General features: G+C 46.5%; 1 protein-coding gene across 2 annotated transcripts in view; it reads right to left on the bottom strand.

The window, feature by feature from the left end:
- TOM1 (target of myb1 membrane trafficking protein) overlaps positions 1-17530 on the bottom strand; it is a 328587-nt gene extending 311057 nt beyond the window's left edge. The window contains exon 1 of one of the 2 annotated variants that reach the window (XM_063940583.1): positions 17363-17530. In XM_063940583.1, the coding sequence (XP_063796653.1) occupies positions 17363-17414 (52 nt within the window). In that variant the 5' untranslated portion in view covers positions 17415-17530. The remainder of the gene's footprint in view (positions 1-17362) is intronic. The other variant, XM_063940581.1, reaches the window with a different exon arrangement.
- Positions 17531-26621: the final 9091 nt, after the last annotated feature.

Raw genomic sequence — 26621 nt, 5'->3', positions numbered from 1 at the left:
CTGGAAAGATGGGCAAGTCTCACGCTTTCCCTGCAAACCACCCACCCCCCCTCCTCCCAAGGCTGCCCACATCAGTGAACATGTGGGCAGTCCGAGGGGATCAGATTATGCAATCCACATATATTATATGATTATTGCCTGTATGTATCAACATTTTGAAAAGGCACCATCATTGTGCATATACCATACTTGTGCATATACTGATGGCAAACTGGAGAAGTATTTTTTATTTTCTAAAGACTTCTCCAGCATATCGGAAACCGCACACTGAGCTTCGGGAGCAGGGTCCGAAAAGCAACACTTTACACCCCACAGGGGGTGGTCTTCAGGTTGCCGGCTGTCGGGATCCCGGCACACAGTATACCGGCGCCGGAATCCCGACAGCCGGCATACCAACACTTTTTCTCCCTCTTGGGGGTCCATACCGCTAATCACGCTGTCGGTATGCCGGCGGTAGGGCTTCCGGCGCCGGTATGCTGGTCGCCGGGAGCCCGGCCACCGGCATACCCTACTACACCCGTACACAGGGTTTAGACTGCAGTTCCTATTAAAAATAAGGAGTACTGCTGCCTGAAGCGCTAATTAGCCTTTTGCAGAAGATTTATGTGAAATGTCCTTCATTAGGCTTATAGTATATAAAATGATGCAATAACTGTAGCTTCTACATAATTGTATGAAATCATGCACTGAAAGCAACGGGTCTCCTAATAAGCACCCATAGGGGTATATTAACTAAAGGTTGATTTTAATTGATTTAAAACTGATGAAATATCGATCTCAATCAATATTGTGTTATAGGGGCTAAAACACTCACTTACTAACAGATTATTTTTTATATGAATTTTTAAGTGTTACTATATGTGTGTTTTAGCCCTGAGAAAATAATACTGATTTAGTTTGATTTGTAATAGATGAAAATCGGCTTTAAGTAAATGTGCCCCTTGCATACTATAATATCATGGGGATCATCAATATGCACTTTACGGCAATCTTGATCAATAGCTGAAAATATCCCATCCAGGGAGCAGATTTACTAAACGGGTTGGTATAGAAATCCCAGCACTCACTATGCCAACCATCAGAATGCGAAACAGCGGCTTCCCTATGGGTCCCTCCCAATGCAAGGGATCTTGACCACATGCCACTAAGGGGTATATTCAATTACAGTTGGATCCATTCCGAAATGCATTTGTCGGAATGGATCCGACAAGGGCTATTCAATGAACGGCCAAATCCTGTCGGATTTGGCAGTTCCTGACCATCTCAATCCAACTTTAAAAAAAGTCGGATTGAGATGAGGAACCTGAGAGGAGGAGACGGGGAGAGCCGCGGGGAGACGGGGGAGAGCAGCAGCTACAGCAGCGTAGCGCCATAGCAGGAGGATGGGGCACCGCCGCCAGACCTCACGGCAGCGTCCACCAGGCTCCAGCAAGCGTGACCTCGTTTGCTGGAGCTAGGTGGACACTGCCATGAGCGGCGGCAGTTCCCCATTCTCCTGCTGCGCTGTTCTGTAGCCGCTGCTCTCCTTATCTCCCCACGGCTCTCCCAGTCTCTTCCTCTCAGGTCCCTCATCTCAATCTGAGGTATTTTTAAAGTCGGATTGAGATGGGCGGAAAGGGGGCCAAAACCTGACAGATTTGGCCCCATTTCTGACAGAAGCACGCGAATTGGCGGCTATTCTGCTGATCCACGTGCTTTCTGACAAGTCGGAATTCCCGACTTGTTGGATAATTTTGGGGTGTATTGAATAGGTCGGAACCCCTCCCGACCAGAAGCTTTCGACTGCAATTGAATATACCCCTAAAGCTTCTAAAAATGAAAAGTGCTGGTGTTGCCCATAGCATACAATCATATTCTGTCCATTATTTTCTAGGATGCAAGAAAATGAGTTGGAATCCAATTCATACTTGTCTACGCTCACAGTTTCTGCGGGGGACACACGATTTTTCGGGTAGTACCCCGCACCCCCGGAAGAGTGGGCACCCCTCTCACATTCTGCCCACTTCATAGAAAAGTGGCAGAATGCAGAGAATTATACAGCAATCTGGGAATGGGGCAGGGGCCTAATGGCTTGTTTGCATGCGTCACTCGGCCCCACCCCCTATGCAAATATGTGCTAATTGAGTCAATTTCACAGCAAGTGGGCAGGGCTAAATAATGTAATTAGCATGATCCCGTTCCTGTCGCCGCCCACCTGGAGAGGAGGTTTTCAAAGTAGGTAAGTATGATCTGATTGGCTGCTATGAGCAACAACAACAACAAAAATTTCAGAAGCTTTAGTAAATCTACCCTTAGATGTTTAATAAGGAAAGGTAACTATGTAGTCTTTGAAGTTTGAAGACAATACTTCTAAACTAACTTGACTTATATTTCCAGGCCTCTGAAATATTAGCCTACAATGCAAACACCAAAATACATTTTAGAAGCCTGCTTTTATGCATTTACCCAGACTCTAAACGTAAGTGTGGTCGGGGGTAGTCGCATTAGCCAGAACACAGAGTACAACTCTGGTTTGTAAAATCTTTAGCTATAAAAATGATATGATGATAATAAAACCATAGAGAGCAAAATTAGTAATTAGGAGTGTAATATTTTATCAGTAGCTTAAGAAAGCTGGATAGTGGTTATTAGCAGTGTGCATAGGCAAGCGCAGAGCTGCCATTAGCAGATTAGCAGTGTGCGTAGGCAAGCGTAAAGCTACTGTTAGCCCAGTGTATAAGTAAATGTAGAATGGTTATAAGCATAGTAAGTACATGTAGAGCAGTTATAAGCACTATAAGAATATGTAAAGCAGTTATACAGACATATCCTCCTACATCTTTGCTGAATTCACACCAAACAGCCCCTCTTAGCACGACAGGTCGTGTAGAATCTTCTAGCGTCAGGCGTCTCTGAAATCACGTCTTATTCACAACGCAATGCGATTAGGAAGCACGAGAAGACTGTTCAGATCAATTTGATATGACACTTGTACATCTGTGTGCCACGGAGTCTCTGAATCTGTACACAAAGTGCTACAATGTAGCAGCTGCAGCTTTGTTCCAAAGCAAGTTCTGTTCTGCTCTGTATGCAATCTCAGTCACTCACAACATACAAGTGTCATATCAAATTAATCAGCACAGTGTCCTCACGCATCCTAGCTGCATTGTGTTGCGCATAAGACTCATTTTTGGCAAACAAAGGCGCCAGTTAGTAGAGTTGCACGAGACCTGGTGGCTCACTTGGGCTGCAAAGCACATTGATGCTGGATGTATAAAGACACATCCATAAGTATATGTACAGCTGTTATAAGCAGAGAGATAACATGTAGAGCTGTTATAAACATACGGCTTCAACCTGGGTTGCTATCCGGTGTGAACGGGTTGCCGGGTTGATGCGAACCCATTTCCCGCTCAAACCGTATGGCCGGGCGGCGCTTGGAGATCATCTGTTCTCCAAGTGCTGCCTCTGCACGCGTCATCGCTGACGTCATCAACCCAGCAATATGCCCGGCTGGGGACGCCAGTGTGAAAAGGGCCGAGGCATGCCGCACCCGGGAAGCACCCATGTACGGCTCTCAGGTGCGACCCGCCATTTGCGATCTAAAAGGGATATAAATGTAGAGCTGCTATATAAGCAGAGCTAGTAAATGTAAAGCTGCTGTATATGCAGAGCTAGTAAATGTAGAGCTGCTATATAAGCAGAGCTAGTAAATGTAGAGCTGCTATATAAGCAGAGCTAGCAAATGTAGAGCTGCTATATAAGTAGAGTTAGCAAATGTAGAGCTGATATATAAGCAGAGCTAGCAAATGTAGAGCTGCTATATAAGCAGAGCCAGCAAATGTAGAGCTGCTATATAAGCAGAGCTAGCAAGTGTAGAGCTGCTATATAAGTAGAGCTAGCAAAAGTAGAGCTAGCAAATGTAGAGCAGCTATATAACAGAGCTAGTAAATGTAGAGCTGCTATATAAGCAGAGCTAGTAAATGTAGAGCTGCTAAGCAGAGTAAAGGTGCATACACACTATTATGACATGCAATTTACAAATTAAATGGGAAAATGGTAGGCGTATCGGTAGTGGAGAAAGATTTGGGTGTTCTCATCGACAATAGATTTAGTAATAGTGCCCAGTGTGAGTATGCAAAACCAGCTTTTTGCTCCATAGCAAGTCCTTTGAGTGCCGGATCTTTTTCACTCTGATAGATATATATATATATATATATACTCGAAAAAGTTCAGAGAAGAGCTACCAAACTGATTAAGGGTATAGAGTAGTTGGACTATAATGAAAAGGTTAATCAGGTTAGATATGTTTACATTACAAAAGAGACAACTAAGAGGAGATATAATATTTATAAATACCTTGAAAGGAAATATAGTGAATTATCAGGCGATTTGTTTATCGAGAGATCTGTACACAGAACACGTGGCCACCCTCTAAGGTTAGAGGAGTGGACTTTTCACACCCAGCGAAGGAAAGGTTTCTTCACAGTGAGGGTGGTAAAGAGATGGGATTCTCTGTCGGAGAAGGTTGTTTTAGCTGACTCTAGTCATAAGTTTAAAAAGGAGATTTATGTTAGACTTACCATGGTTAAATCTCTTTCCAGGTACACTGGATTCCACAGGGAATAACATCGGGGTGTAGAGTTGGATCTTGAGCCGAGGCACCAACAGGCTAAAGCTTTGACTGTTCCCAGGATGCACTGCACCGCCTCCTCTATAGCCCCACCTCCAGGCACAGCAGCTCAGTTTTGTTAACCAATCCAATACAGAAGAAGGTAAAATAGAGACGGTAGAGGTTAGCCACATAGAACCACATTCTCACGACAGGAGAAGGTACCAGCAGCTAATGCCATATAAACTCACAGAAGCTAAGTGCGTCAAAGTGGGCGCCCTGTAGAATCCAGTGTACCTCGCAGAAAGAGACTGAACCATGGAAATTCTATCATAAATCTCCTTTTCTGCAGCGGGGTACACTGGGATTCCACAGGGAATAATATCAGGGATGTCCTAAAGCAGTTCCTCATGGGAGGGGACGCACTGTAGCGGGCAAAAGAACCCGGCGTCCAAAGGAAGCATCCTGGGAGGCGGAAGTATCAAAGGCATAGAACCTGATGAACGTCTTCACTAAGGACCATGTAGCTGCCTTGCACAATTGTGGATGCGCCACGGAAGGCCGCCCAAGAAGGTCCTACAGACCAAGTAGAATGGGCTATGATAAAAGCAGGAGCTGGGAGCCCATCCTGCGCATAGGCTTGTGCAATCACCATTCTAATCCATCTGGCCAAGGTCTGCTTATTCGCAGGCCAGCCACGTTTGTGAAAACCAAAAAGTACAAAAAGGGTACCTGACCTCCTGATAGAGGCAGTCCTCTCCACATAAATACGGAGAGCCCTTACAACATCCAAAGACCGCTCTTTGGAGGACAAGTCCGAAGAGATAAAGGCCGGAACCACAATCTCCTGGTTAAGGTGAAAAGATGACACCACCTTAGGCAAATAACCAGGGCGAGTTCGAAGAACAGCACGGTCACGGTGAAAAATCAGAAAGTGTGGATGACAGTATAAAGTGCCTAAGTCCGAAACCCTCCTAGCAGAGGCAATAGTCAACAGAAAAACGACCTTAAGCATAAGACTTTCAAGGTCCACAGACTCAAGAGGTTCAAATGGAGACTCTTGCAGGGCATTCAATACTACAGACAGATCCCATGGAGCCACAGGAGGGACACAGGGAGGCTGAATCCGTAGAACACCCTGAGTGAAAGTGTGAACGTCAGGAAGAGACGCAAATTTCCTCTGAAACTACACCAAGGCAGATATATGAACCTTGAAGGAGGCCAGACGAAGGCCAAAGTCTAGGCCCTGCTGGAGAAAAGCCAAAAGTCTTGAAGTTTTGAAAGTATACGCATCATAATTCTTAGCAGCACACCAAGTCAATTAAGCATTCCAGACCCTGTAATAAATCCGAGCCGAAGCTGGTTTACGGGCTTTCAACATAGTTTGAATGACCACCTCAGAGAATCCCTTTGCTCTCAGGAGTAATGCTTCAAGAGCCATGCCATCAAAGCCAGTCTGGCCAGGTCCGGGTAGACACAAAGGGCCCTCAACAAGGAGGTCTGGGCATTGTGGAAGTAGAAGAGGACACTGTCGAGAAATCCCGCATGTCTGAAAACCAATGCCATCTGGGCAAGTTGCTTGAACTTCCGTATTACCCTGAGCAGGAGTGACACTGGAGGGAACACATATGGCAGCCGAAAGTTCCATGGAATTGCTAGTGCGTCCACGAACGCCGCTTGAGGATCCCTTGTCCTTGCTCCGAAGACCGGAACCTTGTAATTGTGTCGAGACACCATCAGGTCTACATCTGGAAGGGCCCACTTGTCCACTAGGATGAAGACTCCACTCTCCGGCATGTACGTCCTGATGACTGAGGAAGTCCACTTCCCAGTTGAGGACTCCCGGAATGAACATTGCCGATATGGTTGGCAGATGGCATTCTGCCCATTGGAGAATTTTTGACGACTCAGAGTGCCGCCTTGATGATTTATGTACGTCACCATGGTGGCGTTGTCCGATTGTACTTGAACAGGCCTGTTCTGTACCAGAGGCAGGGCCAGTGTCAACGCACAGAACATCGCCCGCAATTCCAGAATGTTTATCGGGAGGAGAGATTCCTCCTTGGTCCACTGACCCTGGAGAGAGTGTTGCTCCAACACCGCGCCCAAACCCCGCAGACTGACATCCGTTGTTAGGAGGACCAGTTGGAGATCCAGAAGGGACGGCCCCTGCTCAACTGTTGGTCCTGTAGCCACCAGCACAGTGACAGACGAACCTACAAAGTCAAGGAGATTATTTGAGACCTGATCCGATAAGGCAGGCCATCCCATTTGGAAAGGATTAACCTCTGCAAAGGGCGGGAATGAAATGGAGCGTACTTCATGTCGAAAGCCGACTCCATGAGGCCTAGTACTTGCATCGCCGAGTGTATAGACACTCTCCGGCGAGAGAGGAAGTATTTGATCCTGTCCTGAAGTTTCAGGACTTTCTCTGGAGACAAGAACAATCGTTGGTTGTGTGTGTCCAGCAATGCCCCCAGGTGCACCATGCTCTGAGCAGGAACCAGCGAGAACTTCTTCTCTTGATGAGCCACCCGTGGGCTTGTAGGAATTAGACCGTCAGTTCCAGATGACTGAGGAGAACCTCTGGGGAGTTCGCCAGGATCAGCAAGTAGTCCAGATATGGCATGATCCTGACACCCTGACGGCGGAGAAGAGTCGTCATGACTGCCATGACCTCGGTAAAGATCCTAGGATCCGTGGTCAGTCGAAAGGCAAGGCCTGGAATTGATAATGTAGGTTGCCAATAGCAAACCACAGATATTGCAACATGGCAATAGGTATGTGCAGGTAAGCATCCTGTATGTCCAGGGATACCATATTGTCCTTGGGCTCCATAGCCAGTACAATAGAGAACAGAGTTTCCATACAGAATTTGGATACCCTCACAAATTTGTTCAAAGATTTGAGGTCGAGTATAGGCCGGGAGGACCCATAAGGTCTCGGAACTAGAAACAGGGTAGAATAGTAACCCCTGCCTTTTTGAGACAGAGGTAGCGGCACAATCACACAATCACTCCAGTATCTAGGAGAGATTGTACAACCAAGGAGGTCATTCAGAGTTGATCGCTCGCTGCCGATTTTCGATCAGGTAAAAAAAATGGCAAAACTGCACATGCGTATGCACCGCAATGCGCAGGCGCGTCGTATGGGTACAAAGCAGATCGTTGTTGTACAATGCTTCTAGCGACGAATCCATTCGCACAGCCGATCGCAAGGAGACTGACAGGAAGAGGGCGTTTATGGGTGTCAACTGACCGTTTTCTGGGAGTGGTAGGGAAAACGCAGGCGTGACCAGGCGTTTGCAGGGAGGGTATCTGACGTCAATTCCGGGACCTCCGACGCTAGAATCATCGCACATGATAAGTAACTACAGGACTGGTCTTGTTTTGCACAAAATGTTTTTGTACCGCTCTGCTGCACATGCGATCGCACACTTGCAAAGCGAAAATACACTCCCCCGTGGGCAGCGACAATGCGTTTGCACGGCTGCTAAAAGTAGCTAGCGAGCGATCAACTCAGAATGAGGGCCCAAGTGTAGAGTTTGTGCTTTCAGCATATCCGAAGGGATAACCGTCGAGCAGAACCGTTGAGGGGGGTGTCTCTTGAAAGAGATCGCTTACCCGTGAGAGACAACTACGCGCACCCAGGCATCCAAAGTGGTCCTTAACCAGGCCTGGGCAAACTGCAGAAGTCGGCCTCCCACCCTGGAGTCCCCCAGGGGAAGGCCCGCCCCGTCATGCTGTAGGCTTGCCCTGTTTGAAATCAGGCTGACGTGCGGCCCAAGATTGCTTAAACTTAGGCTTGGTGGTTTTGGAAGTACAAGCCTGTCTCGGATACGCCTGACGCTTTGCCTTACCTTGAGGTCAAAAGGAACGAAAAGTGGTACTCTTAGCCTTCAGAGCAGAAGGATTGGTACTTGGAATACATGCAGTCTTGGCTGTTGCCAAGTCAGTCACGATCTTGTTCAGATCCTCCTCAAATAGTATGTCCCCCTTAAAAGGGAGCATATCCAAGGTCTTTTTGGAGTCCAAAAAAACAAATTTCTGTTCTGTATGCAATCTCAGTCACACACAATATACAAGTGTCATATCAAATTAATCAGTGCAGTGTCCTCATGCATCCTAGCTGCATTGTGTTGCGAATAAGACTCATTTTTGGCAAACAAAGGCGCCAGTTAGCAGAGTTGCACGAGACCTGGTGGCTCACTTGGGCTGCATAGCACATTGATGCTGAATGTATAAAGAAACATCTGTAAGTATATGTACAGCTGTTATAAGCAGAGAGATAACATGTAGAGCTTTTATAAACAGAGTAAGTGTATGTAGAGCTGTTATAAACGGAGTACATGCAGAGCTGTTTAGAGGTAGCTTATCTTCAACTACCTGAACCCATGCTTCAATAGCTTTAGCAGCGCAAGAAGCTGCCATAGTGGGTCTATGTACAGCACCGTTAAGTGTGTAGATAGACTTCAGGCATCCCTCCACACGCTTATCCGTCGGTTCCTTCAGTGAAGTGACAGCAGTGACAGGCAGAGTAGATGACACCACTAGACGGGCGACATGAGAGTCCACAGGCGGTGGAGTTTCCCACTTGTTACTCAACTCCGCAGGGTTAGGATAACGAGCCAACATCCTTTTGGTTCATATAGTAGTGCACTTGTTCTTAACTAACGCTGAATAAACGACATGTAGAATACATAAGTGTCCTGTAAATGCACAGCACAGATGAGGCAGGCGGCTTTACAGAGGAGACAGTGCCCAGCAGTCCCAGGATCAGCGCAGCTATGTGAAATGGCGCCCAAACGCTGACAGGGAGTGAGGGAGAGAAAGAAATGCAGCTCCAGAGCGGGAACACCTGCTGTAGATGGCACCTGGAGCTGGGGGAGAGGCTACAGGTGAGAGCCTTATCCCCTCTGCTGGACATCACCACCGGGTACTATGGAGTCTATAACAATCAGATTTTTGTAAATCCGACATGTGCTCCCTGACTTGGCGGATATAGTGGGTTCCCTGCACGGCCACAGTGTCCACGACAGCAGCGCGGTCCGTCTCTTGGGACCGCGACCGGATCGTGATTTACCGGTGGGTCCCACCTCCTCCCTGAAGTGCGGCCACGCGATACAGGAGAGCAGCAAAGGTGATGTGTGCCTGATGACCGGAGCGCCTCCGCTGTAAGTAACCGGGAACCAGGCCGCGGGAGTATATAGCACCGCTGAGGGAGGTGATGGAGCCGCAGCACAGAATGTCAACATGACATACCCTGCAACTAGTGCGGCCCTTGAAGTCTTCTAGAAAAGCTCTTTTCAGGGCTGCTTAGCACAGCCCCCACCCTGTTAGTGACCTGCACTGCAGGCACCAACTTACAAACTGAGCTCCAGTGCCTGGAGCCGAGGCTATAGAGGAGGCGGTGCAGTGCATCCTGGGAACAGTCAAAGCTTTGGCCTGTTGGTGCCTCGGATCAAGATCCAACTCAACACCCCAATGTTATTCCCTGTGGAATCCCAGTGTACCCCGCTGCAAAAAAAGGGTTACACAAATTTTTAGCAGAAAAAGAAATCCAAGGATACGACCGCTAATAATTAGATTAAATATACGTTGTACTCGGACAAACTGTCTATTTTCAACATAAATAACTACGTTATGATATTGTAAACAATGTGTTTGTATGTGTGTGTATGCTACGAGCGATGCCCTGATGCACGCTCCCGGGGGTTGTTAACGACCTGTGCTGTCGGCTGTACATGCAGCTCAAGCTGACAATATCGTCAGAAGCTGCATGTTCAGGCCGGCTACGGAATGATGTCACTGTGCGATATTGCTTGCGATATCACACATTGTGTATGCACTATGTTGGCGGTCAGGGAGAGGAAACACTACGCCATATTGCTCATGGAGCGTATCGCCTAGTGTGTACCCACCGTAAGAACATGTAGAGCTGCTATAAGCAGAGTAAGAACATGTATAGCTGCTATAAGCAGAGTATGATGTAGAGCTGTTATAAGCAGAGTAAGAATATGTAGGGCTGTTATATAAGCAGAGCTAATAAATGTAGAGCTGCTATAAGCACCGATATGCATGATGGTGTGACAGCCTGTTGGTGAATGCCAAACCTGACATTTTCTCTCCTCTATACTCTCATCCAGAGACGGTTTACTTCACACAACTGATAACACACGATAGTAAATTAAAATGAAAAATTTGTGTTCCCTACAGGAAAAGGCAGTCTGGAGGACAAAGGGGTATGGCCAGGAGTCCTCAGGACTGTGGACAGGTGGACACGGTAAGCCAGTAGCCCCCAGAGCATATCTTCCAAGTTTAGCTGAGGTGGCACATGGTCTGACTCATCTAGGCAAAGAGGGTATGTGCAGGCTGATGAGAGCCTACTGGTGTGCGCCAGGATTCTCTTCTCATGCAGGTAAGAGAGCAATGACATGTTTTACTTGCTTGAGGAAGAATATTGGAAAGACAATACCAACAGAGCCATCCCATATCCCTCCTACAGACGGACCTTTCCAGGTAATACAAATCGATTTCATACAGTTACCACCCTGTAGGAATTTGAAATATGTGTTAGTTTGTATTGATGTATTTTCCAACTGGGTAGAAGCGTTCCCGGCTGCCACAAATACTGCTACGTTTACTGCAAAGAAAATTGTGCAGGAATTTGTGTGTAGATATGGAACCGAGAAATTGGGAAGTGACGTGGAATAACCAATGACCTTTTCACACAGAGCTGATTGGATACCCATACACTCTGAACTTGTATGCCAAATAGCCAACAGTGGGAAGTATTTTCGGTATAGGTATACCCGTGGAAGCAAGACCATGTGGGTTGCAAAAGTATCGTCAGGGTATTGTGCTCATATCATCCAGCCCGATACTTGTACTGAGCAGATGGGAGAACTAGGGATTGGTTTCTTTACTTGGAAAATTTGTAATATGGTGATGTTATATTTTGTCCCCTATGTTCTCCCAGATGATGCCTTTTTCATATGTGGGAGGAAGGCGTACAAGTGGCTTGACCCGAGCTCAGAGGGATTGTGTTATATTGGGAGAGTACTACCAGAGGTCATGACCATAACCCATGATAAAATGAAAGACGTTCACCGCAGTGCTCAGGCTCCTTATACTCATACTCACTATGAACACATCATCAAGAGACACCTCATAAATAGGGCAGAGCACGCAGCCTGATTTGATCCACGAATCCACCGGGATTCAGTTCCTTCTCGCATTAGACATCACCCGTACTGCCAGAGGAACTATAAATTATAAGTATATCCATGCGCTAGCGAACTTGATAGATAATATCACTGAGATGTATGACGACACCTTCAGGTATACGGGAAGGGAGTTACAAGCTAACAAGAAGGAACTGATTCAGCACAGAATGGTACTTAATTATGTCACAGCCGTGACAGGTGGGTACTGTGTTACACTGGCAACTCAATATGGTGTGAAGTGCTGTACGTATATTACAAACAGCACTGATGACCCAACGGAGATCATCAATCAAAAGATGGATGATATCTTGCAGTTGAAGTGGGAGTTCAGGAGGAAGCACAACCTCACCTTAGCGACTGTGAGTAATGAACTGACCGGCTGGGTCTCATGGTTGAACCCACGCAAATGGTTCTCAGGTTTAGGAGAGTGGGCTCAAAATGTCATTATGAGTGTGGGGAAGTTTATCCTTTGTATCCTGGGAGTCGTCATAATTATTGGTTCGATATTTAGGTGTGTTCAAATTCTAATGCAGCTCAAGCACGGCACAAATTTGATGAGTCTAAGGAGCGAGGGCGCTATTTTTATATATGTGTCTTATCTTCATCTCTGCAACCTCCAGCTAATGGCACACATAGTCGACAGGTGATATCCACATATACTAGCACTCACATATGTTCCCCCTCCATGTATCATCAACTAAATGTGAACCCCATTTGTTGGAACAAGAAGCCGAAAAGAGCTCGGTAGTGTTTGTTGGCCCATTTACAAACCCTTAATACGGGATGAGAAGGATTTAGTGTATACTTCGCAATACCTCGAAGCTTATCTAGAACATATACGGCACGATGATACATGCCCCTCAGACATGGATTCATACATACATGCTTTTACTATCCCACTAGGTCATACATTTCCCACCTAGAACTCTCCCCCGACCATCCAAGCTTCTGTAGATATTGTATAGATATTTTTCTGTTTATTGATTAGATAGTGGCAGTTATTGGTGACTGCCAAAGGGTGGACTGTCAAAGTCGAAAAATATTGCAGTACACACATCAAGTACACACTACACACAGATGGCCTCCGTGCGTGTACTTGTTCTGACGTGCGTGCGCATATTCGCAATTTGCGCATGGTCGCTCCTGCGCATTAGCGCGTGGTATGAGTATTTACGGTAGAGTTTGTGAACGCATGGAAAAGCTATCAAAACACATTACATATTTAATCCAAATAGTGCACAATATACACATAGTCTCCCTGCACCACACCAGCAAGTTACAACAGTTTAAATGGTATCAGAACAAAGGGATTCACCTTTACAGGATAGGAGGGGACAGAACAAGGTTACAAGGTGGTGTTTGGTATCCAGCTGTAGGGTATTTTAAGGGTAATATTCCGGTGTTGGTTGGCAGAAGATCGCATGTTCCTGCGAATAGTTATGTGCAGGAGCAGAATATAGATATAAACTGTATTTACTGTACACTAGATATGCGGCGGGAACCCAGAGGAGACCACCCACAAGTGCATCTGGAACAGACATCGCCCACCTATTCAAACCAACCTATGACCTCTCCTGTACTGTAAATGACCATCCCTGTGTCCAATGGACAAAGAGATTACAGTATCCATTGTGTTAAATTTTGGAAGATTGTATAAAAATAGCCAGCTGCAGGCCTGGTCACACAAGACTCTAAAAGTTATCTATCTAGATGACCGAGGACCAGACTGGGTAGCGCGGCAAAAACCAAACACGTATGTACCATTGACTGTAGCCATTATTCTTTTGTATTGTATTGCTTTGTTTTTGTAATCCCCTTTCAGTAATAATATGTTGTGATGTCGGAACCCGGCATTTTAAATACAATCTGGTGTCGTGTTTTCCTTTCCCTGCTAAGGTTATAAGTGTATTACTACCGCATGCATAGCTGTTAAGGGTTCACGGTGTATCTTTGGGTGTGTACGCACTGACTGTACTTTGTACAGCCAGCGCGGCGTTTGTACGCAAAATAGGTACACGGTACGGGACTCTGTACGCTAATGGTGTAATAAGTACGTAGGTTGAGGATTAAGTATAGCGGCCGCAGCAGCTCCATTTAAAGAGTATAAAATGTCTTTTTAAAGTGTTGCTTTTAGTCCTGTATGTAAATCAGCATTTACAATGCTTAACCAGGTTAGATATGTTTACATTACAAAAGAGGCAAATAACAGGAGATATGATTAGAATTTACAAATACATTGAGGGGGAATATAGGGAATTATCAGGTGATTTGTTTATCGAGAGATCTGTACACAGACCGCGTGGCCACCCTCTAAGGATAGAGTAGAGGACCTTTCACACCCAGCGAAAGAAAGGTTTCTCCACAGTGAGGGTGGTAAAGATATGGAATTCTCTGCCGGAGAAGGTTGTTTTAGCTGACTCAACTGGTAAATTTTAATAAAGGATTAGACAAGTTTTTAGCAGAAAAAGAAATTCAAGGATACAACTTCTACTAAATAGATAAAATATAGGCTGAACTCGATGGACAAACTGTCTTTTTTCAACCTAAACAATGAAGTTATAATATTGTAAACAATATCGCTCATTTTACCCTCCTGAGCGTGTATGCTACGAGTGATGCCCTATGCACTTTCTCGGGGGTCGTTAACGACCCGTGCTGTCGGCTGTACATGCAGCTCAAGCTGACAATGTCAGAAGCTGCATGTTCAGGCCGGCCGAGGAATGATGTCACTGTGCGATATTACTTGCGATATCGCTCAGTGTGTATTAACTATGTCGGCGGCCAGGGAGGGTACACACTATGCCATATTGCTCATGGGGCGTATCGCCTAGTGTGTACCCACCTTAAGAACAAGTAGAGCTGCAATAAGCAGTGTAAGTACATGTAGAGCTGCTATAAGCAGTGTAAGTACATGTAGAACTGCTATAAGCAGAATAAGTACAGGTTGAGTATCCCTTCTCCAAAATCCCACATTTTTGGGTCCCCTACTGATATAATGACATATACATACCCTACAACTGTACCTTTTTAATAGGTACAGTACCTTTTTTTTATGGTCTGTTTCGATTTTTGGCTCTCCAAACTTCCATTGAAAGTATAAGAAAAGGCTCCTTTCCCCCGTGGTCACGCCCTCTTTTCCCTTTTCTAATTTGTACCGATTTTTATGTGTAAAATATTGGAGGGTATATATATATATATATATATATATATATATATATATATATATACACATATACATACATATACATACATACATACATATATATATACACACACACACAGCAAATCCTAGCATGCAGTGGCACTCAGGGACGGACTCATGGATTTTCCAAACAAACGGTGTTTATTCCATTCTAGTGCAAAAAAAAGACCATCCAACGTTTCGGGGTGCTAACACCCCTTTGTCAAGGTGAACAAGTAAGAAGTCTTCTTACTTGTTCACCTTGACAAAGGGGTGTTAGCACCCCGAAACGTTGGATGGTCTATTTTTTTGCACTAGAATGGAATAAACACCGTTTGTTTGGAAAATCCATGAGTCCGTCCCTGAGTACCACTGCATGCTAGGATTTGCTGTATGTACAACAGTTTCCAGGAGGCACCGGGCTGCATTTACAGGGAAGGGTGAGTGCCTATCCGATGTCGTATATATATATATATATATATATTTTTTTTTTTTTTTTTTTTATTATAGATAGTGTCGAAGTCGGAAGATATTATGGTACACACATCACGTACAAACACCACACAGATGGCCTCCGTGCGCGTACTTGTTCTGCCGTGCGTACGCATATTCGCAAGTTGCGTATGACCGCTCACGCGGTAGTGCGTATTAGCGCGTGGTATGAGTAATTACGGTAGCATTTGTATTCGCACGGAAAAGCCACAAAGACATATCTCATATTTAATCCACATAGTGATAAAAATGTACACATAGCCCACATGCACCACACCAGCCAGTTATACTTGTTTAAATGGTACAATAACAAAGGAATTCACCTTTACAGGATATGAGGGGACAGCATTAGGTTAGGAGGTGGTGTTTGTGGTCTCGCTGTAGGGTATTTTAAGGGCAACATTCCGGTAGCAGTTTGCAGAAGATAGCACGCTCCTGTGCATAATTATGCGCAGGAACAGAATATTACTATTATACTGTATTTACTGTACTCTGATATTCGGAGGGAACCCAGTGGAGACCAACTGCAAGTGCACCTGGACCAGCCATCGCCCACCAATTCAAACCAACCTATGACCCCTCCTGTACTGTAAATGACCAGCCCTTTGACCTATAGGTGAAGAGATTACAGTTTCTATTGTATTATGTTTTAGCCAAATGTATAAAAAGCCAAGCTGCCTGGTCGGTCTCTCTCTCTCTCTCTGAAGGTCATCTTGCTTGATTGACTGAGTACCGGGACCGTGTGGCGCTGGCGAAACAAACGTATGTACCATTTATTGTAGCCTCTTTTCTCTTATTGTGATTGTATTGTTATTGTAACCCCCTTTTTGCAATTACATGTTGGTGGGTCGGATCCCAGCATTTTAAATACAATTGGTGTTGTGTCTCTTTCCTGCTAAGGTTTAAAGTGTATTTCAGCCACACATGTAGCTGCATTGTGCTCATAGCGTGTCGGTGTGTGTGTGCGCTAAGTTAGTAAAAAGTACGTATGTTAAAGATTATAACCAGCAGCCACAGCTGCTCAAATTTCAGTGTAAAATGTATTGCTTGATTGTTAATCAACATTAACAATTGATAATATTAATATATATGTAAATGTGTCATTATCTCAGTAGGGGAACCAAAAATGTGTGATTTTGGATAAAGGATACTCAACCCTGTACATGCACAGGTGCTATAAGCACAGTAAGAACGTGTAGAGCTGCTATAAGCAGAGTATGATGTAGAGTTGTTATAAGCAGAGAAAGAACATGTAGAGCTGCTTTAACAGCTGAGCTAGTAAATGTAGAGCTGCTTTAACAGCAGAGCTAGTTCATGTAGAGCTGCTTTAACAGCAAAGCTAGTTCATGTAGATCTGCTTTAAAAGCAGAGCTAGTTCATGTAGAGCTGCTTTAAAAGTAGAGCTAGCTCATGTAGAGCTGCGCTAAAAGCAGAGCTAGTTCATATAGAGCAGCTATAAGCAGAGCTAGTAAATGTACAGCTGTAATAAGCAGAGTAAGTATGTAGAGCTGTTACAAGCAGAATAGGTACATGTAGAGTTAATTAGCACACTACTCCTGCACCTGGAATGTGACCGTGTGTATATGGAGGGTGGTGACGGACTACTGAAACCAGTGACTCCGCCCACTTATTCAATATCGAATACACATTGGTCAACTGAAACCGTCTACTAGCCAGCATGAAAGCTAATTGGTCAACACCACTACCTGCTCTCAACCTATTGGTCAACATATCATCCAACCCAACGGTAATAGGCTTAGCCCCTATTGCTAAGCAACTTCCCATTGGCTGAGAGGGAAGGGGCGAGTGGTCGCAGTACACGGAACCGTCCAGTTGCCCTTCCCGATAATATCGTGCAGCCCCGAGGACTTACCGATCCGCTGTCCTACCGGTGTCGCAAACGCATTGCCTAAAAGGAAATCCATGGCTCCCGGCGGCGGCGGCGGCGGCTGCAATTCCTCGATACGTTACGAACCACTGCTACTGCTCCAAGTCGTAATCACATGACACTTAGCCTATGGCACGCCCATTAATCGTGACGTCATGCAAGAAAGCCGCTAAGTCACGCCTCTTTTTTACTCCGCCCACACAGGAAACACGTGTCCGCGGTCATAGGTCTCAGTCAGCTGAGCAGTGCTCATGTGTTATTGTAGTTGGTGTCTGGCTGCTCCTATGTAATATGTAATAGAAATGTGACCTTTATCCCCGAAGCAGCATAAAGCTCTCTGACCGCTGGGACTGGGCGCACATCCTGGGGTGGATACACGTGATGGGCTTCTGTCCCGGCCCAGTAATCACTGGCAGTCCCTGTCACTATCTGTAGAGAGCTTTATTGTAACAGCCTTTCTCGCTGCTGTCACTGTTCGCTGGTTTAAGACGCTGATCACTGGGCACCTAAGCTGAATGCTGCTCCCAGGGCAAACGCAGGATTGTTTAGGGGGTTTTCGAATGTTTGCGCAGGGAAATATTTATTGATCAATGCCACAATACCGGTCCCATCTCAATAATTTATATACAATCACTTTGGTGCAAGTAATTGTATATTTCTCTTACGTCCTAGAGGATGCTGGCATCCACATTAGTACCATGGGGTATAGACGGGTCCACTAGGAGCCATTGGCACTTTAAGAGTTTGAGAGTGTGGGCTGGCTCCTCCCTCTATGCCCCTCCTACCAGACTCAGTTTAGAAAATGTGCCCCGAGGAGCCAGTCACAGCTAGGGGAGCTCTCCAGAGTTTCCATAGAAAAGTTTTATTTACAGTTTATTATTTTACAGGGAGGCTGCTGGCGCCTCCCTGCTTCGTGGGACTAAGGGGGTCTGAGCCACTTACTCTGCTGACATATCACTGAGCTCCTGAGGGGTCAGGTCGCTCGCCGCAGGGGATCGCTTGCCCCAGCAGCATGCCGCCACCCCCTTACAGAGCTGAAGAATCTGGCGAGTGAGACACCAACCCCCCTAGCAAGCGGGAGGTCGGTGTGAAGATGGCGGCAGCAGGGTAGGAGCGCAGTATTAACTGCGCTCCTGGATAATACTGCGCTCCTGGAGGCTCAGCAGTACATGCTGCGGCACTGAGGGGCGCCCTGGGCCAGCGCTTACCCCCTACACTGGTACCAAAGCCTGTTCGGGTCCTCGGATCTCAGCCAGCACTCAATCCTCAGGCCAGTATAATCAGTGGAAGAGCGGGGAGACAGCGCCATTTTGGGGGCGGAGCTTCTCAGAGCGGACCCAGCAGCGTTCAGCGCCATTTTCCTGCCTGCACAGCGCTGAGCAGGAGAAACAGGTCCCTACACAGCAACTCCAACTATCTGTAAACGGTATCAGGGGGTTGTAGAAGGGGGAAGAGGCTGCAGTACGACTGTGTATCCTATTAAGGTGCACAGTCAGCGCTCACAAGGGGTCTCCCTTTGGTTAGAAGCGCTGTCTGTGGGTTGGCTCCAGTCTCTGTGTCTCTCTTGCCATTCTTGGGGGGGAAACTCTGTCTGCCCTCACCTGTGTGTGTGTGTAGAGTGTTTTGTGGTCTCCTTTAGCTATGTCCAGGAACACTGTGTCATATGCTGCGGAGGATATGTCCTCCCAGGAGGATCCCATTCCATGTAATCAGGATAGCACTGGTTTAGCACAGATTCCAGCAAGGGAACCTGAGTGATTTTCCTCTATCAAATCTTGGATTTCTCAGATTTCAGACAGGGTTGCAAGTAATGAATCTGCAACCCAGGTATTACAGAACTCTATGGCAGTATGGCCTGATTCTGGTACCTCAGGACACTCCGCTATATACCCCACACAAATGTGCACTTGTCCATGTCATGCAAGATGACACGGATACCGATTCTGACACCACAGACGGTAATGGGGATGTGTTGCAGAGGTCTGCCTCTCTTCGAAACGGGGTGCAATTGATGATAGAGGCTGTCAGGTATGTGTTGAATATTAATGATACCACACCTGAGCAGGTTGAGGAGGCTTTTTTCACTGAAAATAAGAAAACCTTCCTTCCCTTCCCTGCGTCAAAGGAATTAAATGCTATATTTGAGAAAACATGGGAAAACCCTCAGAAAAAAATCCAGATCCCTAAAAGGGTCCAGGTGGCATTCCCTTTCCCTGATGAGGATAGAAAAAAATGTGAAAAGTCGCCAATTGTTGACGCATCTGTGTCCAGACTCTCAAAAAAGGTGGTTTTACCTGTTCCGGGATCTACCGCCTTAAAGGAGCCGGCTGATCGTAAAATTGATAATACACTTAAATCAATGTACACCGCTTCGGGGACCATACTACGTCCCACTATTGCTAGTGCATGGATTGCAAAGGCTATAGTAAAGTGGTCAGGCACCTTACTTGAGGATTTGGATATGATGGATAAGGGTGATGTTGAATTGTTTTTGCGTAACATTCACGATTCAGCAGTTTTTATGGTAGAATCCATGAAAGACCTGGGTTCCATGGCTGTGGGAATCTTTTCCATGTCTGTTTCAGCTCGTCGGGGACTGTGGCTGTGCCAGTGGTCGGCCGACGCAGAATCCAGGAAAAGTGTGGAGTCCCTACCCTACACAGGTCAGGCTCTCTTTGGGGAAGCTTTGGATGCGTGGATATCCACGGCTACAGCGGGTAAGTCTCCGTTCCTTCCCTCAGCTGCACCTGCTCCGAAGAAATCCTTCTCTTCATCAGCATCACAGTCCTTTCGGCCTAACAAGCCTAGTAAGGCCAAACCGTCCAATACCTTCTTTAGGGGAGGTCAAGTTAAATCCAAGAAACCTGCTGCTGCAGGATCCCAGGAACGAAAGCCTGTTTCAGGTACGCCAAAGCCCTCCGCATGACGGTGGACCGCGCGGCCCGGAGGTGGGGCCAGTGGGAGCGAGCCTCAGACAGTTCAGTCACATCTGGGTATCGTCCAGCCAGGATCCCTGGGTGATAGATATTGTGTCCCAGGGATACAGGCTGGAATTTCAGAATCTCCCACCTCACCGATTTTTCAAATCAGGCTTGCCAGTTCTACTGGCAGACAGATATGTCCTACAAGAGGCTGTCCAGAAGTTGGTGGAGGCACAGGTCATTGTGCCAGTTTCTCCTCATTTGCAAACCACGGGTTACTGTTCGATCCTTTTCGTGGTACCGAAACCGGATGGTTCGGTCAGGCCCATTCTGAACCTAAAATCACTGAACCCCTTTCTAAAGGAGTTCAAGTTCAAAATGGAGTCTCCGGGCAGTGATGTCAGGTTTGGAAGAGGGGGAATTCCAGGTATCCTTGGATATCAAGGATGCGTACCTCCACATTCCGATTTGGCTGCTGCATCAGGCTTATGTATACCTGATTTACATACAGGACTAAAAGCAACACTTTAAAAAAGACATTTCATGCACTTTCACCTTTATATTATTCACAAACCTTACGTACACAAAGTCGCACAGTGTGCGCACTCTGCGTACGTACGCCTAAAGAGTGTAGTGACTACACAGTTTGCGTACACAGGCCTATACGCTGTTAGCACAATGCAGCAGCCCGAGTGGCTGTAAATACACTTTAATACCTTAGCAGGGAAAGGAAAACACGACACCAGATTGTATTTAAAATGCCGGGTTCCGACACCACAACATATTATTACTGAAAGGGGGTTACAATAACAAAGCAATAACATACAAAAGAATAATGGCTACAGTCAATGGTACATACTTTTTTGGATTTCGCCGCGCTACCCAGTCTGTGTTATGATTCCAGTACTTCTGACCAGAGGAGATCTTATGACAACGGCCAGAGTACTGGAAGGGAATGCTGGTCACGGGAGCAGGAAAGCCTAGTAACCCCTGGCGCCCTAACTCCGTTGTCTCGCCCGTGTTATCAGAAATCCCCTGCGAGACTATGGTTGCTTGAGCCCATGGCAGCCGCGTTTGAAGGGCGGATTATGTCTGCCCAACTCCGATGCCCCCTCAGGTCTTAATGGGAGACAAAGGGAAATCCGAGACAGGGTGATAACAAGGGGCCCTCTGACTAAACAACCAGGCCAGGGGCTACAAGCTAACTAAACTTAAACCAGAAGTATGTGCGGACAAACCGCCAGGGAAAAGGACAACCAAAATCCACTAATCCGTTACTCCTACCCAGCACCGCTGGATACCAGAGTGGATTAGTGGGAGCGGAATCCTCCGCAAAAGCTCCGAGACTCAATATAACAAATAATAAATAGTAAGCGGTCAAGCCGCAACACACGGCTACGCCGCGACTCACGAACACCACAGGATGTTAAAGGTGCTCGGTCAGGACTCCAGGAACAGATGACAACTTCCGAGTACTGGACCACTGAGGACAGGAACGACCGGATAGAGCAGGACTGGAAACACTCTCTGCAACAGATACAGCAAACAGGAAGCTATTACCGGCGTCTGTGAGAAGTCCTGAGAGTGCCTTTAAATGGAAGCCCTCCAATCAGGTGCCAGACAGGGCTAATTACAAACATGCCGTGCAGCTGCCATACTGCACGGCCAGGAAACAAGTGTGGTAATTAACTTTGGACCCAGCAACGGGGAACGCGGTCCGACAGTGGCGTCCCCGTTGCTAGGGTCTGTGCGGCTCCGTGCGCCCGGCGTCTAGCGTTGCCAGGGAGCCGGCGGCTGTCCGCGTACGGCGTCCCTGGTTGCTAGGCGCCGGGCCGCACTGACGAGCGGACCCTCGGCGCCTAACAGTACCCCCCCCCTTGAGGAGGGGTCAAGGAACCCCTAAAGCCAGGTTTCCGAGGAAATTCTCGAAAAAATGCCCTCTTGAGCCTCGGGGCATGGAGATCCTTATCCAGGACCCAAGACCTTTCTTCTGGACCATAACCTCTCCAGTGTACCAGAAAATAAAGCCGACCCCGGGACAACTTGGAATCAAGAACCTTCTCCACCAATAACTCCTGATGACCCTGTACATCTACTGGTGATTTCCCCTGAGAGATCTTTCGAGGAAATCTACTGGAAGAAACGTATGGTTTCAACAAGGAGCAATGGAACGTATTTCCGATCCGGAGAGCTCTTGGTAAACGTAACCGGAAAGCAACTGGATTGATTTTTTTAATAATATGAAATGGTCCAATAAATTTGGGACCCAATCTGGCTGAGGTTTGTCGAATTTTAATGTTGCGAGTCGACAACCATACCCTATCTCCTACCTTAAAAGTGCAAGGCCGCCGGAGCCTGTCAGAAAAATTTTTCTCCCGAAATGCCGCTTTTCTGAGAGCAAGGTGCACTTTTCTCCAAATGAGTCTGAGATGAGAGGTTAAGGTTATCGAGGAGACAGAGGAATGTTGAAAAAAGGAATTAGCTCTGGGGTGAAAACCAAAAACTGTAAAGAATGGAGACACATTGGTGGAGGAATGACAGGAATTGTTGTAAGCAAACTCCGCCAAAGGAAGAAACTCAGACCAATCATTTTGGAGTTTGGCTGAGTACAAACGCAAATACTGTTTTAATGATTGATTAACTCGCTCAGTCTGCCCGTTGGATTGGGGATGGTAGCCAGATGTCAAAGACAATTTCATCTTTAATGAGGCACAAAAAGACTTCCAAAATTGTGCAAAGAATTGTGGACCCCGATCAGAAACAATATCAGTAGGTAACCCATGGAGTCTGAAAACATGACGGAGGAACAAAACTGCCAATCCCTGGGCAGATGGCAGTCGGGGAAGAGCAATGAAATGGGCCATCTTGCTAAAACGGTCCACTACTACCCATATGACTCGGCATCCGGCTGACAGAGGGAGGTCTACCACAAAATCCATGGAAATATGAGACCATGGCCTGAGAGGAACATTCAAGGGCATAAGTTGCCCGATAGGCAAGGAACGGGGAACTTTATGCTGTGCACAGACCTGACAAGAAAAAACAAACTCCTTAATGTCTTTAGAAAGACCAGGCCACCATACTGAGCGGGAGACTAATTCCAAAGTCTTAGAGATCCCCGGATGCCCGGCAACTTTGCTATCATGAAACTCAGTCAAAACAGTTGCTCTCAAAAACTCAGGGACATAAAGACGACCAGCAGGAGTATTTCCAGGAGCTTGATGTTGAAGCTGCTTTAACTGGGTAAATAAATCTTGTGTGAGGCCTGCCCGAATGACTGAAGACGGAAGTATGGGAGTAACAGGACTGTTATCATGAACTGGAAGAAAACTGCGTGATAGGGCATCCGCCTTGGTATTCTTGGAACCTGGCCTGAAGGTGATAATGAACTTGAAACGAGTAAAAAATAAAGCCCAACGAGCCTGCCGGGCATTCAGCCGTTTAGCTGATTCGATGTACTGAAGATTTTTGTGATCAGTCAAAACTGAAATGGTATGTGTTGCTCCCTCAAGCCAATGCCTCCACTCCTCGAAAGCCCATTTAATAGCCAGTAATTCCCGGTTACCAACATCGTAGTTGGATTCAGCAGATGAGAATTTCCTGGACATAAAGGCACAAGGATGTAATTCTAGAGAGTCCGGATCCTTCTGAGACAGGATAGCCCCTACTCCAACCTCCGAGGCATCAACCTCAACAATGAAAGGCAATTCTGGGTTGGGATGTCTGAGGACTGGGGCTGAGACGAAGGCTTGTTTCAAGGCCTGAAAAGATAACTCAGCTTCACGAGACCAACTGGTTGGATCCGCTCCCTTCTTAGTAAGTGCCACAATGGGAGCAACCAGGTCGGAAAAAGAATGAATAAATCTTCTATAATAATTCGCAAACCCTAAAAAGCGCTGAATTGCTTTTAAGTTGGTGGGTTGCGCCCAACTAAGGATGGCTTGGAGCTTCTTTGGTTCCATACAGAATCCCCGAGGGGAAATAATGTACCCCAAAAAGGATACCTCCGTGACATGAAATTCACACTTCTCCAGCTTGGCATATAGGTGATTTTCACGTAATTTTTGAAGAACCTGACGCACCTGGGTAACATGTTGTTCAATAGAGTCAGAATAGATCAAGATATCGTCTAAGTAAACGACCACGAATCTTCCAAGAAAATCACGGAGCACGTCGTTAATGAGATCCTGGAAAACTGCAGGAGCGTTAGACAGGCCGAATGGCATAACCAGATACTCGTAGTGACCCGACTGAGTACTGAATGCCGTTTTCCACTCATCTCCTGACTTGATTCGGATGAGGTTATATGCTCCTCTCAGGTCAATCTTAGAAAAAATCACAGCCGAACGTAGCTGATCAAAGAGGACAGAAATCAGCGGCAAAGGGTAAGTATTTTTTACTGAGATCTTATTCAAGGCTCTAAAGTCAATGCAAGGTCTGAGTGATCCATCTTTCTTCTCCACAAAGAAGAAGCCTGCACTTAACGGGGATTTAGATGGCCTGATAAATCCTTTCCCTAGGCTCTCTTTAACATACTCATTCATGGCCACAGTTTCTGGTCCGGACAATGCATATAACCTTCCCTTTGGCAATGTGGCACCAGGAATTAGCTCAATAGCACAATCATAAGGCCGATGGGGAGGCAGAATGTCTGCATTGCCCTTGGAAAATACATCAACAAAATCCTGGTATTCCACAGGAATGGGTTCGGGAATGGCAGCAGCTATTCTGATGGGAAACGTAATACATTCCTTATTACAGATGGTACCCCATTGTGAGATCTCCCCCGACTGCCAATCAATGATGGGATTATGAAAGGCCAGCCAAGGGTGACCCAGAACCACTGGAACTGCAGGGCAATGGGTAAGGAAAAATTCAATCTTTTCGGAATGAAGAGCTCCTACCGAAAGTAGAACAGGGGGTGTACAGAGGGAAATAACCCCATTGGACAAGGGACTCCCATCTAAACCATGCATGGTGATACGCCTACCCAAGGTTAACTGAGGAATACCTAAGGCCTTGGCCCACGTTAAGTCCATAAAGTTCCCTGCAGCTCCACTGTCAACAAAAGCCGACACCGAAGAACAGAGGCTGCCAAAGGAAACTTTAGCTGGGACTAACAGGGAATTATTCGAGGAGATAAGCTGCAGACCAAAGTGAACCCCCTCACAATTCACTTGGTCGAGGCGTTTCCCGACTTGTTCGGACAATTACGGGCAAAATGTCCCTTACCCCCACAGTACAAACAAAGACCAGAATTTTGCCTTCTGGTTCTTTCTTCAGGAGACAGCTTGGAGAGACCCATCTGCATGGGCTCCTCTAAGTCCACAGGAATAGAAAAAACACAAGGAGAAGACCCGACAGGTGCTCCTTTTTCAGCCATCCGCTCTCTGAGACGACGATCAATCTTAATAGAAAGCTCCATGAGTTTATCGAGAGTCTCAGGAGCGGGATACTGAAGGAGACTGTCTTTTATAGACTCAGATAAGCCGAGGCGAAACTGACTGCGCAGGGCGGGGTCATTCCAGCCACAGTCGTTCGACCAACGGCGAAACTCCGTACAATAAATCTCTGCGGGATTCCTACCCTGTCTGAGAGCACGCAACTGACTCTCGGCGGATGCCTCTCTATCAGGGTCATCATACAAAAGCCCTGAAGACCCCAGAAAGGCGTCTACAGACAATAATGCCGGATCCTCTGTTCTTAAACCAAAAGCCCAGGTCTGGGGATCCCCCTGAAGTAAAGAAATAATAATTCCGACCCGCTGAGATTCCGTACCTGAGGAGATTGGTCTTAAGCGAAAATAAAGTTTACAAGACTCTTTAAAATTAAAAAACTGCTTCCTATCACCAGAAAAACGGTCAGGCAAATGCATTTTCGGTTCAGGGACGACCCTCGGGGAAGTCCGTAAAAGATCTTCCTGCGACTTCACCCGAAGGGAAAGATCCTGAACCATCTGAGTAAGTTCTTGAATCTGGCTAACTAGAAGCTGGCCAGAATTTGGCCCTAAACCAGTGGGATTCATGAGGCCGACAAATCTTCCAAACTGAAATAAGGGAAAAAATCAAACCTTGTTTAATTTTAAGTTTTGGTGTGGCCGGTAATAATGTTATGATTCCAGTACTTCTGACCAGAGGAGATCTTATGACAACGGCCAGAGTACTGGAAGGGAATGCTGGTCACGGGAGCAGGAAAGCCTAGTAACCCCTGGCGCCCTAACTCCGTTGTCTCGCCCGTGTTATCAGAAATCCCCTGCGAGACTATGGTTGCTTGAGCCCATGGCAGCCGCGTTTGAAGGGCGGATTATGTCTGCCCAACTCCGA

This window comes from Pseudophryne corroboree, chromosome 9 (assembly GCF_028390025.1).
Source record: "Pseudophryne corroboree isolate aPseCor3 chromosome 9, aPseCor3.hap2, whole genome shotgun sequence".
In the NCBI taxonomy this organism is placed as follows: Eukaryota; Metazoa; Chordata; class Amphibia; order Anura; family Myobatrachidae; genus Pseudophryne; species Pseudophryne corroboree.
The sequence above is the reverse complement of the archived record's forward strand: the minus strand, read 5'-3'. Positions and strand labels throughout refer to the sequence as shown.